The following is a 16264-nucleotide window of genomic DNA, read 5'->3' as shown; positions in this document are numbered from 1 at the left end:
TAAAATGTTTTGAAATTTTCTTTGATTAAAAACCCTGATACATGTTTTTAAAAACCCTGATACATGTTTTTAACAACCCTGATACATGTTTTTAACAACCAGTATGCTTTTCTCAGGTGAATACCTTGAGAAGATAATTCCTTTGGTGGTAAAATTTTGTAATGTAGATGATGATGAATTAAGAGAGTACTGCATTCAAGCCTTTGAATCATTTGTGAGAAGGTAAGTTTTTAAGAGCTCTCTCTTTTGGCTTTTAATGTTTCTCCTTTAGAACAATAACTGACATCTAGATTATGCCTCGGAAATAAATGACCTTTTATAATTCCAGCGTTTTAATTATTAAGCAATAATTGATAGCCAGTACAATATTTGGAAGTACTGTCATTGAAGATATATTGTGATCACATCATTGTGTTCCTGTGTCAGATCTTAAACAACTTAGGAAAGATGTTTAGAATTACTTTCAGTTTACTTTTGCCTCTTTAGAAGGGAAGAGATGCTAGAATTATGATCTTTATCTTGATCACAAATATAAAGTGAGCTTGTCTTTTCAATATTGTTTTAGGTTTTCATGTACCTTTTTGCTAGGACATGGTTCTCAACTTAGGGACTTGGTTCTAATGTGTTATTTCATAGTTAATAAAAATTGTATATATATGGGATTCTTCAAAAAGTTCCTGAAAAGTACATATCATGAAAAAATTATGTGTGAATTTGTTTTTCTGTGTCTATTATAATAAAGTTTTAACTCAATTTTCCCATGAACTTTTTGAAATGTTCCGAAATACACTAAAAAGCAATATAGACATGAGTAACAGGTTTTTTTTTTTTTTGTTATTTTATGCAACTGTTATAACTGGTTATTATCTCTTGCAGCCATAATTTTGAGAAGCAGATTTATAATGTCAGTTTTTTAAAATCAATTGTGGGATTAATTTCTTTCCATTTAATTGGAAAAAAAAGATTCCTTTATTCTCCGTGTGAGCATTTATTTGTTCCATCTTTTCCACATATACCTGGATGCCCATGCCTGGGAAATGGGCACTGGCACTGTCACAGATAATTCTAGTTGCTGAAAGCACACGTTTCATTTGGATTTGATCTTCTGGTATCACCTTGAGAAGAAAGAACATAGGTTGATTTCCATCTATGCTGTCCCACATTAACCAAAATATAGCTAAGCCATTGTGCGGGAAGGGGTTCTTAATATTGATTCAGGATGTGTAAAGCCTGAGGTCCATGGTAGAAAAATTATCAAGGGTCATTGTTATGTTACAGCTGATAAATGAGGTAATTTATGGCCACTCTGAATCAAGGAGAAAAATATTCAAAGCAGTTTTTGTTTTCAGATGTCCGAAGGAAGTATATCCTCATGTTTCTACCATTATAAATATTTGCTTAAAATATCTTACCTATGATCCAAATTATAATTATGATGATGAAGATGAAGATGAAAATGCTATGGATGCTGATGGTGGTGATGACGATGATCAAGGTATTTCAAATTAAGTAGAAGGGATCCATTAAATTTTCATGCAAGACCTAGTGTTATAAATGGAGGTGATTCTTACCACAAAATCTGATTTTTTAATCAGTAATAATAAAAATGAAAATGACCTTCAGTAATTAATCATAGCAAATTGGTTAGGGAAGTGTTGGTGTATTAAACTATAGTAATGCAACACTTCAGAATACCTAAAAAATACATTAATACTGTTTTGATAACAAAAATTGGTTTCTATGTCTGTTTTTAATATAAGTGTCAGTGAATGGTGGGTTTTGCTGTGCTAATAGAATAATTCCTCTAGCTGTGCTAAGTTATGTGAATTAAAATTATAAAATCAATATAATTGTACTGATTGGAACATTTGTTCATTTTCTTATAATCTTATTTTCAATAAAGCTTAAATTTCTTTTTGTTTTTACGGATTTATTAATTTTTATTACAAAGTCAGATATACAGAGAGGAGGAGAGGCAGAGAGGAGGAAAAGCTTAAATTTCTGAGTAGCAGTTTCTAAAATATGTTGAATGTCCCCCAACAACCAGAGTTGACCTAGGCCAAAGTCAGAAATCCGGAACTCTTGCCTGTGTCTCCCAAATGGGTGATGGCCTCAGCTTGTATCCTTCCGGTTCTGTGTTTGATCTGTTTTAAGTAAAGGCCCTTGAGGCCAGTGCTATGATGTGCCTGGTAAAACTACTACCTACAGTGCTGGCATCCCACATAGGTGCGCCTTTGAGGCCTGGCTGTTGCAGTTCTGATCCAGCTGCCTGCTAATATGGCTGGGAGAACAATGGAAGATAGCCCAAGTTACTGGGCCCCTGAACCCATGTAGGACCAGACCTGGCTTCAGCTTGGCCCAATCTTAGCCCCATTACAGCCATCTAGCAAGTAAAACAGCAGGCAGAAGCGTTCTCCCTCTCTCTCTCTAATCCTGCCTTTCAAATAAATAAGTGAATATTTAAAAAAAAAAAAGATGAAGGCTCTTGTATCTTTTATTTTTAACTTAAGTGCTGTGATTAGTTTTTGTTGGATTTTCCCTGTGTAATGTGCTGATGTGAATGAAATTAAGCAAACCATTTTGAGATTGGAAAATCTATATTCTAGGATCTTCTATGATCTGTCTGGTTATTTTAGCAGTTATAACTAATGGGAATATAAGTGAGTAAAGACCTATCATCCCATCTGACTTCCAGCTCAACCCACTGAAATATCTTTGGGTTATAATATTATTTAAGAATAATTTATTAAGTAATTTTAAACTGTCTTTTATACTTTCCTAATTTTGTATTATTGAAGTGTTTCAGCTTGATTATGTTGTAGCAGGAAGTATTTAGGGATTACAAACACAAATAGAAAATCTTAGGGTATGGTTGTGTGGAAGTTAATGCATTTAATCAAGATTATTTTTGATTGATGAGCAATGTTAAATGATTTAAGACTCATTCATTTTTTATCTGTAAGATTAACGGGGGAAGTCTTCAAAGTGCAGAATGTGACCACTTGGTTCACATAGCCAGCATACAACTCTATGCAATTTAACTGTTGGATATCTGTGAGATGTGATTCTTAGTGCTGGTGCTTACGATATTCGAGATTTACCATTACAAGTTTGGAGAAAATGGTAATGTGTTACGTAGGCAGCACTTTCTTGTTATCCAGTTCTTTAGGACAGAATGGAAAAAGGGAGAGAATTATGGATGCTCCATGTAACCTATTAAAAAGCATTACTACAAAACTGCTATTAGTATTCTGTTGGCCCCCAGAAAATTAGCTCTGCAGCATGTCCTGGGATTGGTGCCCGTTCTTGTTATCATGCCATCTGTAACTACAAATCCATCTCATAGTTTACCTTATAAACTCCCCTGCTGTTTATTTTCCTGTAGTGTTGTGAGTCCTTTGAATTTTGTTTTAGAGGCTGGCTCAAGAATTGATAATTTTGTGAGAGTTTATATTATAAATAAGTTTAATGTATTCATTTTAAGGGGATATAAGTAAGTAGCAGATCACTATCCACTGTTGAAGCTGCAGTCATGCTCATTTTCCTCTAGGGATTAATTTATGTGAGAAATTCTGTATACATTTAAGTTGTAGCCCTTTTTAATCTTAACTGTTCCTGTGTATGTATATGTTAGTGAAACATTAGAGTTTTCCTTCTGTGTGAAATTACTTCCCTTTAGGGAGTGATGATGAATACAGCGACGATGATGACATGAGCTGGAAAGTGAGACGAGCTGCTGCGAAGTGCTTGGATGCTGTGGTTAGCACAAGGCATGAAATGCTCCCAGAATTCTACAAGACTGTGTCTCCTGCACTGATATCCAGATTTAAGGAGCGCGAAGAGAATGTGAAAGCCGATGTTTTCCATGCATACCTTTCTCTTTTGAAGCAAACCCGTCCTGTGCAAAGTTGGCTTTGTGACCCTGATGCAATGGAACAGGGAGAAACACCTCTAACCATGCTTCAGAGTCAGGTGAGGTTAGAAGTCGTGATGGTAATTGTGGTGTTTGAAAAAAAAAACTGGTTTTATTGGAAATATGAGTTCTAGAATGTCTTTAGGTGAATCTGTAGAAAATCTTAGGGTATGGTTGTGTGGAAGTTAATGCATTTAATCAAGATTATTTTTGATTGATGAGCAATGTTAAATAATTTAAGACTCATTCATTTTTTATCTGTAAGATTAACGGGGAAAGTCTTCAAAGTGCAGAATGTGACCACTTGGTTCACTTAGCCAGCTTGGTTGTTTCCTTAAAGCCAGTCTCCTTTGCAAGTAGGGTTTGCTCAGTAATAGCACATCAAGGACAGGGAGGGATATAATTATCTGTGTATTAGGGTATTCCGTACTGTTTACTAAGTACTTCATAAGTGCCACTTCTTAATGAAACCCATATTTTTCACCTAAAGGCATTTTTCCTGTGATCCTGCACGTTAGGCCTGGCCTATACATATCTCCATTTATTTAATATTCAGTCTACCCTATATGTATTGAGTACTCAATTATTATGTCCATGTTTTTAATCATTACCAGATTTTCAAAAAGGTTTAAACTAAGGCCAGGATGTATGTATGCCATATTATCTTGTCTTGAAGTGGTGTAAGTAGATAACACTGAGTCATTGTTCCATGCTTGTTAGCCCTATCTGTGCGGGATGGCTGCTGGAGGTCTTTACTGCTTTGTCTATACTTTCAGCTTTTCTTCTTTTGTTTTGTTTTGCTTTTTAATTTCTGTTTGTTTTGCTCTAGAAGAATTTTAGAAGCTCTATTGCCAGGCATCTCTCCATGAGATTTTTCAGTAGATACCGTATTTAGATTTTTCTAACAAGACATTAGAAGTTTAGAGCAAATATCTGAATCATATCCCTTTTGCTGAAAGCTGTATTTTATGTGATTGATTTTAACAACAGACTGAAATCAAGTAGGTCTGTTTTATACTTGTTCTCCTGTGTCTTTATTACCTTTTTGCTCATCTGTGCTGTTTTTGTTTATCATTTATTATACTCCTTATAAGGTAGTTTTTGTTTGTTTTTAGTGTACTTTAACTTACTCAGGGGCAGGAGACGTCCACAGCCATGAAATAGGATGGAAGGATCTATTTTCAAACTACTTTTTTTTTTTTCAAATGATTCATGTATTTTTATTTGAAAAGCAGAGTTGCAGAGAGAGATGGAGAATGTCCATGCGCTGGTTCACTCCCCAATTAGCTGTGACAGCTGGAGCTGAGCCTGTCTTAAAGCCAGGAGCCAAGTGCTTCCTCTATGTTTCCCACATGGGTGGAGAGATCTAAGGACTTGAATCCTCTGCTGCCTTCCTAGACTGCCAGCAGGGAGCTTGGTTAGAAGTAGAGCTGCCAGGACCCAAACCAGAGCCCAAAGGGGATGCTGGCACTGCAAGCAGAGGGTCAGTTTGCCACACCCTCGTGTCGGGCCTTACGTTTTATAATTGAAGTTAACAAAGAAAAAACTAACTTTGTTGCTTCTCTATATAGATGATAGCTTTTCTCTATGTATGAGAATATACAACAGACTTATTTTGTATTCAACAACCTTATTTGTGTTCACAATACCCAACAGGAAAAGATGTAGTGAAAAAGTAAATTTCTCCTTTTCTGTCATTGCTGGTAATCGTGTTAAGTGTACTGATGCAGCCATAATAATGAGTGTGGTATAATTTCAGGTTCCCAACATTGTGAAAGCTCTGCATAAGCAGATGAAAGAGAAGAGTGTGAAGACACGGCAGTGCTGTTTTAACATGCTAACTGAGCTGGTAAATGTGTTACCTGGGGCTCTAACGCAGCACATTCCAGTACTTGTGCCAGGTATGAAAAAGTGGTATATTTCTCCAGGGATTTAAAGGTCTTTTATTAAGACTAAGCTTAAATGATCATTTCCTTTAAAGGAGAAATTTGTGACTACTTAATTTGTACATTGAACTAATGTTTTTAACTGTCTTGAGGGTACCTTTAGGTAGAAATTAGCAACTTAAAAAATGAGGCCAAATCTTTGGCCTTAATATTTGTTATAGATTGTGAAATCTGTTACCTTTGTGATAAGGTGTATTGGGGTGGGGGGAGACAGTTTTTAATTTTTTCCCCTTCCTTGAAACTGCATGAAATAATGAATTTTTTGTCCACTTTTTAGGAATCATTTTCTCACTGAATGATAAATCAAGTTCATCAAATTTGAAGATTGATGCTTTGTCATGCCTCTATGTAATCCTCTGTAACCACTCTCCTCAAGTCTTCCATCCTCATGTGCAGGCTCTGGTCCCTCCTGTGGTGGCATGTGTTGGAGACCCGTTTTATAAGATTACTTCAGAAGCACTTCTTGTTACTCAACAGCTTGTCAAAGTAATCCGTCCGTTAGATCAGCCTTCCTCGTTTGATGCAACTCCTTACATCAAAGATCTGTTTACCTGTACTATTAAGAGGTTAAAAGCAGCTGACATTGATCAGGAAGTCAAGGAAAGGGCTATTTCCTGTATGGGACAAATTATTTGCAACCTTGGAGACAACTTGGGTTCTGACTTGCCTAATACACTTCAGATTTTCTTGGAGAGACTAAAGAATGAAATTACCCGTTTAACTACGGTGAAAGCGTTGACACTGATTGCTGGGTCACCACTAAAGATAGATTTGAGGCCTGTTCTTGGAGAAGGGGTTCCTATCCTTGCTTCATTTCTCAGGAAAAACCAGAGAGCTTTGAAACTGGGTACCCTCTCTGCCCTAGATATTCTAATTAAAAACTATAGTGATAGCTTGACAGCCGCCATGATTGACGCAGTTCTGGATGAGCTCCCACCTCTTATCAGTGAAAGTGATATGCATGTTTCTCAGATGGCTATCAGTTTCCTTACTACCCTGGCCAAAGTATATCCCTCTTCCCTTTCAAAGATAAGTGGATCTATCCTCAATGAACTTATTGGACTTGTGAGATCACCCTTGTTGCAGGGAGGAGCTCTTAGTGCCATGTTAGACTTTTTCCAAGCTCTGGTTGTCACTGGAACAAATAATTTAGGATACATGGATTTGTTGCGCATGCTGACTGGTCCAGTTTACTCTCAGAGCACGGCTCTTACTCACAAGCAGTCTTATTATTCCATTGCCAAATGTGTAGCTGCCCTTACTCGAGCATGCCCTAAGGAGGGACCAGCTGTCGTAGGTCAGTTCATTCAAGATGTCAAGAATTCAAGATCTACAGATTCCATTCGTCTCTTAGCTCTGCTTTCTCTTGGAGAAGTTGGGCATCATATTGACTTAAGTGGGCAGTTGGAACTGAAATCTGTAATATTAGAAGCCTTTTCGTCTCCTAGTGAGGAAGTAAAATCAGCTGCATCCCACGCCTTAGGTAGCATTAGTGTGGGCAGCCTCCCCGAGTACCTGCCGTTCGTCCTGCAAGAAATAACCAGTCAGCCCAAGAGGCAGTACCTTCTGCTTCATTCCTTGAAGGAGATTATTAGCTCTGCCTCAGTGCTGGGCCTTAAACCGTATGTTGAAAACATATGGGCCTTATTGTTAAAGCACTGTGAGTGTGCAGAGGAAGGAACCAGAAATGTTGTTGCTGAATGTCTAGGAAAACTCACTCTCATTGATCCGGAAACTCTCCTTCCACGCCTGAAGGGGTATTTGATATCAGGTGAGTATCTACATTTTTTTATTGGCATCTGGTTTCTTTGAAAGATGTTTAATGAAGAAGCCAAACCATGTTTTGTATTTTCTTTAATGTATATGAGGAAAATTGTGGAACCTTGTGTTACAGTGTGGAGCTGTGTTGAAGTGATGTTTTGTTTAGGACAGAGTGACGAGAGATAATGGTTAAATCTGTTTCCTCATAATGACTACATTTTAATGTTACTGTTTTGTGTTAAAACACAGACAAGGGATGAGTTTTAAATTAATGCAATCTGAAGACCTTGTGAAAGTACTTAGAATTTGTTAGTTTACAAAATTTGAGGATTTTATAAACTTTTTGTGGGTTTAACTAGTTCCCAGCTATGAGGGCTAGGTCCTCTACTGTTCTCCCCCTGATTCCATGCTTCCTAGAAGACACTTTATCTTGAAATCCAGTGGGATTTGTTTTTGTAAAGTGAGTGGTGAGTAAACTTTGTTCCTTTAGTATTCTGAGAACAATTAAGAAATCTCTGAATTTTAAAGAGTTGAAAACTGGCGTTAATGTAAAAATGGTTTGGAAATGATGTTATGAGTTTAAGTAGACTACATACCAATAGTGTTGCAATTTATTTTTTAACTAGGCTCATCATATGCTCGAAGCTCGGTGGTTACAGCTGTTAAATTTACTATTTCTGACCATCCTCAACCTATTGATCCACTGTTAAAAAATTGCATAGGTAAGTGGAAACTAGTGCACTGAGTATTTGTGGGGAGATCGATTTACTATCAAACTCAAGTTCACCAAGATGATTTTGCAGATAATTAGAGTTAGTAAATACACCAGAATGTCTTTAAAGTCAGCTGCATGTGTATAATCAGGTTTTGGGTTGACTTAGGAAAAATAGATAAATTTAAGTGGTAATTATAGATTTGTCCAGTCAGAAGTTTGATTCCAGATGCAAATGAATCTATCTTGAGACATTGGGGCCTTAGGTTTCAATTACCGCTAGCACATCACCTTCCAGAGTCTGAGAAGACTTGCATGTGTTCAGAGAGTCATAACTTCAGAAGGAAAATGTTAAATAGAGCTTATTCTCAAAACTAAGAGGAAGTAATAAGAAAAACTTCGCTCTGTTAGTTTTAGGATTATTTATGCTTTTATAACTTTGTGTTTTATTGTCTGCATCATTGGTTTGTCGAAGCCAAAAACCATCAGAATTTAGTGTGGTGCCTTCTTGGGGATGGAAATCGGAGTCCGGCGTCATGGAAGGAGCTAGGGATAGTCTATAGCAATAGAAATAAATAATGTAACTGAAATTTCCATGAGAAGATTCTTGCCTCCATTTCCTTCCTCACTTTTTGCTTTGATATATTTTTGTTTTGATACTCTTCAAAAATGGATAGAGCAGGAGTGTTAAGTGAGATCTGTCAAAGTTGGCAGCAGTTAGCCAGTTTGTACAATTGCATCATTAGCTAAATAATCTGATTAGGTTATCATTCTAGTTTTTATTTTTCTACACCCAGGCAGCTTTCTAAAAGTTTGTCTTCCTGGACTGAGGGATTCCAGACCTCTGATGTTCGTATCTGACACCATTTTGTCTGATATTAAGAGTATTTTACATTTTAAGTGCCTTACTTAAAGCAGAGACACACTAATTCTAACCTGCCATTTTAGTAATGCTGTGTAAAGGGATGGGGACGATGAGTCTGTGCATTTAAATGGTTTTAACTTCACACTGAAGTCTTCTGTCGCCTCTCCTTCATTGCTCTGCCTTTGGTAAAAGATTGTTCAGGGTAGAGTTGAGATGACATAATGATGAATGCTATATGGGCACATCTGGCATGTAATATAAATACTTTAACACTATATAGACTGTGAAATATGACTCCAGTTATAGTGGCTGAAAAACACAGACTCTTGCCTAAACTAACTTACCCAAAGTTATGTTTCTAGCAATTGACACGATTTGAGTCACCTTCTATATTACTTCAAAGGTGCTTTGCACTACAATTTTGCCTCCATATTTGCAAGAAACAAGCAGGTTTAGATCTGTGTTTAAGAATAGCTAGATACCTTCTTTGGTATTTGCTCTATTTTTGGTTGTGGTTTCCTTTTGTATTATTATCCTAGCACAAATTCATGTATTTCTTGGTGAATATAGAAATAAAATAGAGCTTTAGGAGGCACCGTTCTCCTTGCCATTTGATGAATTGTAAATATTTTTTAATGATTTTCCGTCTCTCTAATGCACCTTACTTATGTAGTTTTGAATTTGATGGGAAAATTTTTTGTTGCTTTTAGTGAACTCTAAACAAAATCATGTAAGTTGTTAGTCTGTTTGGTTACTGGTTCCATTACTTCTTTGTGCAACTAACGTCCTTTTATAGAGTGTCTGTAAAAGTAATATTGAGGAACTATATGGTTGCACTTGTGAATCCACTGCATCAGCGTGCTAATAATGGCTTCCAGTGGAAAATCGACTCAGGTTCATGAGTGGTAGTTCTGCTGCTGCTGGTAGAAACTTTAAGATTCACTTAGGAAAAAGACATTTAGGAAAACAACATTTTAAATTTACATGTTGCATTTTTTCAGGAGATTTCCTCAAAACATTGGAAGATCCAGATTTGAATGTACGAAGAGTTGCCTTGGTCACATTCAATTCAGCAGCGCATAACAAGCCATCCTTAATCAGGGATCTTTTGGATACTGTTCTTCCACATCTTTACAATGAAACAAAAGTTAGAAAGGAACTCATAAGAGAGGTGAAGTAGACTACAGTTTATACCTAAGCTTGTCAGGTGTTACTGTTGTAGAATTACATACCTACCTATTCTTTTTTGTTTTAACAGGTAGAAATGGGTCCATTTAAACATACAGTTGATGACGGTCTGGATATCAGAAAGGCAGCTTTTGAGTGTATGTATACACTTCTAGACAGTTGTCTTGATAGGCTAGATATCTTTGAATTTCTAAATCATGTTGAAGATGGCTTGAAGGATCATTATGACATTAAGGTAAGATGTGACAGTTTATGGAATGTTTTAAAGACTTTTCCATGGTAGCTTGCGACCTTGAATTTCGTTATAAGTGAGAAAAAAATTGTATTGTTTGTGAGAATTTCAGTATTATAACTGTAGTATTAAAAATTAGTGATGAGGCAGTTTAACATCTTTTGACCTACATTGAAAATTCCAAAACCCTTTTCATTGGAGACAACAATGGAAGGGTACTGTGCTGACTTGTCTGGGGAATCATCCCATGCTGGAGTCCTTGCCCTTGAAGCAGTGTAGTCAGGGTTATGTTCCGTGATATTTTCTGCTTCTGTTGGTTTGGGATTTTTAGGTGCTACTTGCAGAATTTCTTGAGTTTCTCAGTGTTAAGCCTCTTGGACTGTGATGATTATATATATATATCTGAGAGACGGGTTTTTGTCTTCCAGTATATGATATTTCATGTTAAGAATTATGTTAGAGGATGCCATTGAAAAGCTATTTTCAGATATGCAAAGCAGTCTGTAAAAAGAGGAGATTTCTAAACCTAAGGTGGCTACTTAGGTATAAAATCATTAATTAATATGCTTATAGTTGTTGGGGTTTTTTGTTTGCTCATTTCCATTTTAACTCAGTAAAAGGATACTTTGAAAAATAATAATTGCATTTTTTCCTCATTCACTGTTTTATACAAAAGTAGTAGTTGACCAGTAATTTAGCCATATTATTGGAATTCAGAGAGCGCTCCACATGACAAAGATATTAAATGCCATATTTAGTTCTGTGAGTTTTATGGTCCAAGATAAGGAGTTAGTGTTACCAGGTTGTAAAATGGGTTAATCTCAATAGTGGGTTTCTTTCCCCTCAGGAAGTTTACTGAAATAGTAAGAACTTACTATAAAGCTTTTCTTCTAGTTGGATGTTTTTCTGGTGTAGTGGTGATTCAGTTCTGGTATACATGAGATTTTTACTTGTTTATTGAAAGCTACAGAGAAGGGGAGACAAAAAGAGGTATTCCATCTTCTTGTTCATTCCCCAGATGCTCACAGTGGCTGATGCTGGACTAGACCAAAGCCGGGAGCCTTATCTGGGTCATCCACATGGGTGTCAGGGGCCCAGATGCTGCCTTTGCAGGCATTCAGCTGAGTTGGATCTTTAGTGGCACAGTCAGTGCACAAACTAGCATCCATGTGAGATGCTGGTGTCACAGGTGGCACTTGGCTTGCTATGCCACAATACCAGTGCATGTGAGCTTTTTGAAAAATATAGAATCTTTGGGGATTGGACTGAGGAATGATTATATTTCTGAAGCCTTCTTGGTAATTACAAAGCAAAGCTCAGAATAAAAAATTGCTTTTCTGAATTTGTAATCTTGGACCATGTTACAGGGGAATCTTCATAATCTTGAGGTTTAGATAAGGTTTTATTTCCTATGCCAGTCTTTCTTCTTTAAAGGAATTTGGGGTTTTGTTTCTTGAAAATTTGATTTTCTCTGTTCTAACAGATGCTAACATTTTTGATGTTGGTGAGGCTGTCTACTCTTTGTCCGAGCGCAGTACTGCAGAGGTTGGACCGACTTGTTGAGCCATTGCGTGCCACTTGTACAACTAAGGTAATCAATGATTACTCTTGTTTTCGGTCAGACTTGGTGTGTGCAGGATTGTATCCCGTTGTGTTTTCTAGTTTTCTAAATGAGTTCATGTAAATATGATGAGTAGTAATGGGTTTCTTAAAAGTTAATTTGTTGAATAATAATATGTTACAAAATTTATTACTGTTTTGAAGTCTTTGCTTCACTCTAACATTATGTGCTTTGAAGTACTGCTTCAACGTAACATGTGAGCCACAAAAAGAAATTCTTTTAAAAAGATTTATTTTATTTTTTTCCTATTGGAAAGTCAGATATACAGAGAGGAGGAGAGACAGAGAGGATTCACTCTCCAAGTGGACGGAACAGCTGGAGCTGAGCTGATCCGAAACCAGGAGCCTCTTCCGGGTCTCCCACATGGGTGCAGGGTCCCAAGGCTTTGGGCCGTCCTCGACTGTTTTCCCAGGCCATAAGCAGAGAGAGCTGGATGGGAAGCAGGGTCACTGGGCTTAGTACTGCTGCCCATATGGGATCCCAGCATGTGCAAGGTGAGGACTTTAGCTGCTAGGCTACCATGCTGGGCCCAAAAAAGAAAAATTTAAGAGCCCAGTTAGGAAGGGTGGCATAGATAGAACGTTTCATGTGAGGGTGATAAAAAAATCAAGGATTTTTTAGGCCAAGAAAGTGCAAAAGGGATTTCATACCAAAGTAACTACATGAATAAAGGCGTGAATATCCTTGAAGAATGAAAAGTGAACAGGAGCTAGGGGATTAATGTCTTGGTGGTGGCTGGATGCAGAAGTGGTAAGCAGACAAAACCCTGGGCCCCGTCTGTGTGTCAACCTGTAGGTCTGGATTTTCTGATTTACTGAAGATCATTGTGTAAAACTTTCCCTTTAAAGGAGACAGCTATTACTTTTAAACAGTTGAACCTAGCATATATGGTGCTGGAGAGGGAGTGGTTATCTTCAGAAAGTGTATATAAAACATGTAATATGGCAAAAGCAACCAAGAGTTCAGAAATGCTTTTGTTTCACCAGTTTTTAAAATTATCTTTTTAATGTTCTTTTGGTGTGTGAGAGTGACTTTGTTTTCTTTACCAGAAAGTCCTGTGTGGTCAATTTTTGTTTACGTAAGAGTTGTCTTTTACAGCATGTAATCTGAATTTACTCCATTACAGGTAAAGGCAAACTCAGTAAAGCAGGAATTTGAAAAGCAAGATGAATTAAAGCGATCGGCCATGAGAGCAGTAGCAGCACTGCTAACCATTCCAGAAGCAGAAAAGAGTCCACTGATGAGTGAATTCCAGTCACAGATCAGTTCTAACCCTGAGCTGGCGGCCATCTTTGAAAGTATCCAAAAAGATACAACGTCCACTAACTTGGAATCAATGGACACTAGTTAGACGCTCATTCAGCATGGGGACCATTAGATTTGACCACATGATGCACTGAATTGACAGGTTCTTCATAAGACATGGAGAAAGAAGTGTCGAAAAGCTTCAAAATGTTCCACTTTCTTTTCCTTCATGGAGGCAGTTTGTTGGCTTTCTTCCATTGTTGTTTTTGTAGCATTTATTCCAGAAATATGTATTTCCATAATCCAAAGGTTGTAAAACCACTAATGTCTTAGTGGTTGGGGCAACATTTAAGATGGAAACTAAAAAAGTTAGGATTTATGGAGTGTCAAGTTAGGGTCCAATATCTATCTACCCTGTAATGTTTAGGATTAAAATGTTAAAAATTTTGTGACCATGAATTTCTTTGTTTTATAAATTTTCTCATTTTAAAAATCAAAAATTCTGCAAGACAAAAACCATGTTTCTTTTTCTTGTATATCTTTTAGTCTCAATGACATAAATAGATTTTTAGCTGGCAGACAAGAATATTCATGTAAGATTTGTTACATTTTAGAGGGTTTAGCAGTTTTAAAAAATAAGGTCTCATTTTTAAAAGTATGGGGATTAACAGTATCCCTGTTGCACACACTAATTTTTGCATGAGCAAGTTTACAAATAAGTATTGTCTGTAAGCAGCATGTGCAGATAATTCATAATACAAAAGTTAAAATAAGTACTAGTGCAATTTTGAGATTTATTTTTGCACAGAAAACACATATTTGGAGAGAGAGGAGTAAATTTTTGAAATTTTGGTTTTCTTAATGCCAGTGTGAATTTGCAGATGTTTTTAGCAAATCAAGTCACAATAACAATTTGCCACTTTTTTTCTATTATAAATTTTCTTACGTATTTAAAATTTCAAAGTTTAATTCGTTTTCCTGAGTTACCCATTTGTGTGTGCCTATATCCACCTGCAGATTCTTAAAGCCAGATTTTTCTTTCATTCCCTAAGGATGTCTACATTCCTTGTCAAGGGATACAGATACTGTGTGTACGTTTTTAAATTTTATTTTTAGGAAGGTTTTTAAGTCAGCCTTCACAATTCCATTTGCTGGTATCTTTTAGTTGAGTTAGGTTTTTCCTTACCTCTTGTAGAACGAATTTGCCTATTGTGTTTGGTAAGTGTGAACTACTCCTGATTAAGGGATCTGTGCTTGGAACAAAGCTTTTGCAGTACCTTCTATTGTGGTTAAAATTTTATTTAACATATCTTTGAGTGAGCTCATTTTACACTGTAGCCTCTTCCTTCAAATTTGTGGTGCTCCTGTAACAGTGAGAACTAACTTCTGAATAAAAGACATCTCCTGATGCTGTGCAAGTAGAGTTTACATGTTGGAGGAGGCAGCTGTTAAACTGAGCGACCAATTTCAAGCAATCAGATACTGGGAAACTGCACCCTTTATTATTGAAACTGTGAATTAGACTTCCTGCTGTACTACTCACCCTCTTTAACATCCACATCTGCAGCAATCTTAATTGATTAACATTGTGGTTGGCTTGATTTCTAATTCAGATAATGCAGAAGACATTACTACTAGTAAAGACATTAGTACATTTGAGATGAAACATTACCTGAATTTGGTGCCATTTCAGAATATGGCAGGTAATAATCTTATACTACAATTCGCATAAAACTGTTAATAGAAATTTATTTTAAGCGGTTAGTATATGTACTATGCATTACTGTGGTATCGATGTTGTGGATATATTAAGTTCAATTCCTTGGTTTCACAATAAATGGCAATACTGCAGGTTCTAGGACGGAGTAGGCGCCTGACGTGCTATGTTGTGACTGTCTTAGTTAATTGCCTGGTTAAATCCAAGTACTTTCTTGGGCTGGATTTTTTGTTTTGTTTTGTTTTTAACTTCAAAAATGCATGTTTTTGTTATCTTTGACTTGCAAGCTAGATCATTTTGTTGATACAACTGTGTTCTCTTGTTACTGAAGGGATAACTTTAGTTTCAGTGTTTATGTGCATACACATCCATATGAAAACAGTTTTCCCTATTCAAGTACTGAATCAAGCGGATGAACTCCATGGCGGTGGTGTTGTGAACCACGTGCTGGAGTGGAAGAAGCAAGGGAGGCCTGGAGTCCTGGATCTGCTCCTCCCTTCATGCTCGCTGCTTGGTATGTTGTGCTTAGCAATTTCCCACACAGAGGATCCTTTATAACATCTCCAAGTCAGCAGTGCAAACGTGCTGTTTGCTGACTGTCACAAGGACATTTCAGTTAGTGTAGATCTACCTAGTTTATTTCAAACAAGCAACCAGTGTGGGATTGTGTTTTAAAATTTTACAAAGTAGAAATCAGTATGGCTGAGCCTAAGCTAGTTACTTCTAGAATCAATAGCACTAAATGGCAATTCAAAAATATTAGTCATATATTTTAATGGTGTCTGAAATTTGCCTAACCATTAGGGATTACAATTCTTAAAAAGTTGGAATATGGTGAATTCATCAAGTGTTTTGAGTATCTAAATAATTTTTATGTAGCTGTAATTAGGCAGCCAAATTAGTCTTTTTATCTTGGCAATTGTGAAAAAGTAGGGCTATGCTTACCAATGAAAACTTTGTATTTAGCTCAGTCTCTCAGACATAGGATATATAACGTATAGTCATGATTAAGATTCAAAATGATGTAGTTTATAAAATCCTTAGCCCTTGAAGAATTTTACTTG

General features: G+C 36.6%; 1 protein-coding gene across 1 annotated transcript in view; it reads left to right on the top strand.

The window, feature by feature from the left end:
- CAND1 (cullin associated and neddylation dissociated 1) overlaps nucleotides 1-14889 on the top strand; it is a 36769-nt gene extending 21880 nt beyond the window's left edge. Inside the window, exons 6-15 of the mRNA XM_040982122.1 lie at nucleotides 117-222; nucleotides 1350-1495; nucleotides 3680-3972; nucleotides 5673-5814; nucleotides 6137-7630; nucleotides 8247-8342; nucleotides 10199-10368; nucleotides 10456-10620; nucleotides 12101-12208; nucleotides 13365-14889. Coding sequence (XP_040838056.1) covers nucleotides 117-222; nucleotides 1350-1495; nucleotides 3680-3972; nucleotides 5673-5814; nucleotides 6137-7630; nucleotides 8247-8342; nucleotides 10199-10368; nucleotides 10456-10620; nucleotides 12101-12208; nucleotides 13365-13589 — 2945 coding nt within the window. The 3' untranslated portion in view covers nucleotides 13590-14889. The remainder of the gene's footprint in view (nucleotides 1-116; nucleotides 223-1349; nucleotides 1496-3679; nucleotides 3973-5672; nucleotides 5815-6136; nucleotides 7631-8246; nucleotides 8343-10198; nucleotides 10369-10455; nucleotides 10621-12100; nucleotides 12209-13364) is intronic.
- The last annotated feature ends 1375 nt before the right edge of the window (nucleotides 14890-16264 follow it).

This window comes from Ochotona curzoniae, unplaced genomic scaffold, assembly GCF_017591425.1.
Source record: "Ochotona curzoniae isolate NIBS_2020 unplaced genomic scaffold, NIBS_Ocur_1.0 contig_1014, whole genome shotgun sequence".
Lineage (NCBI taxonomy): Eukaryota > Metazoa > Chordata > Mammalia > Lagomorpha > Ochotonidae > Ochotona > Ochotona curzoniae.
The sequence above is the reverse complement of the archived record's forward strand: the minus strand, read 5'-3'. Positions and strand labels throughout refer to the sequence as shown.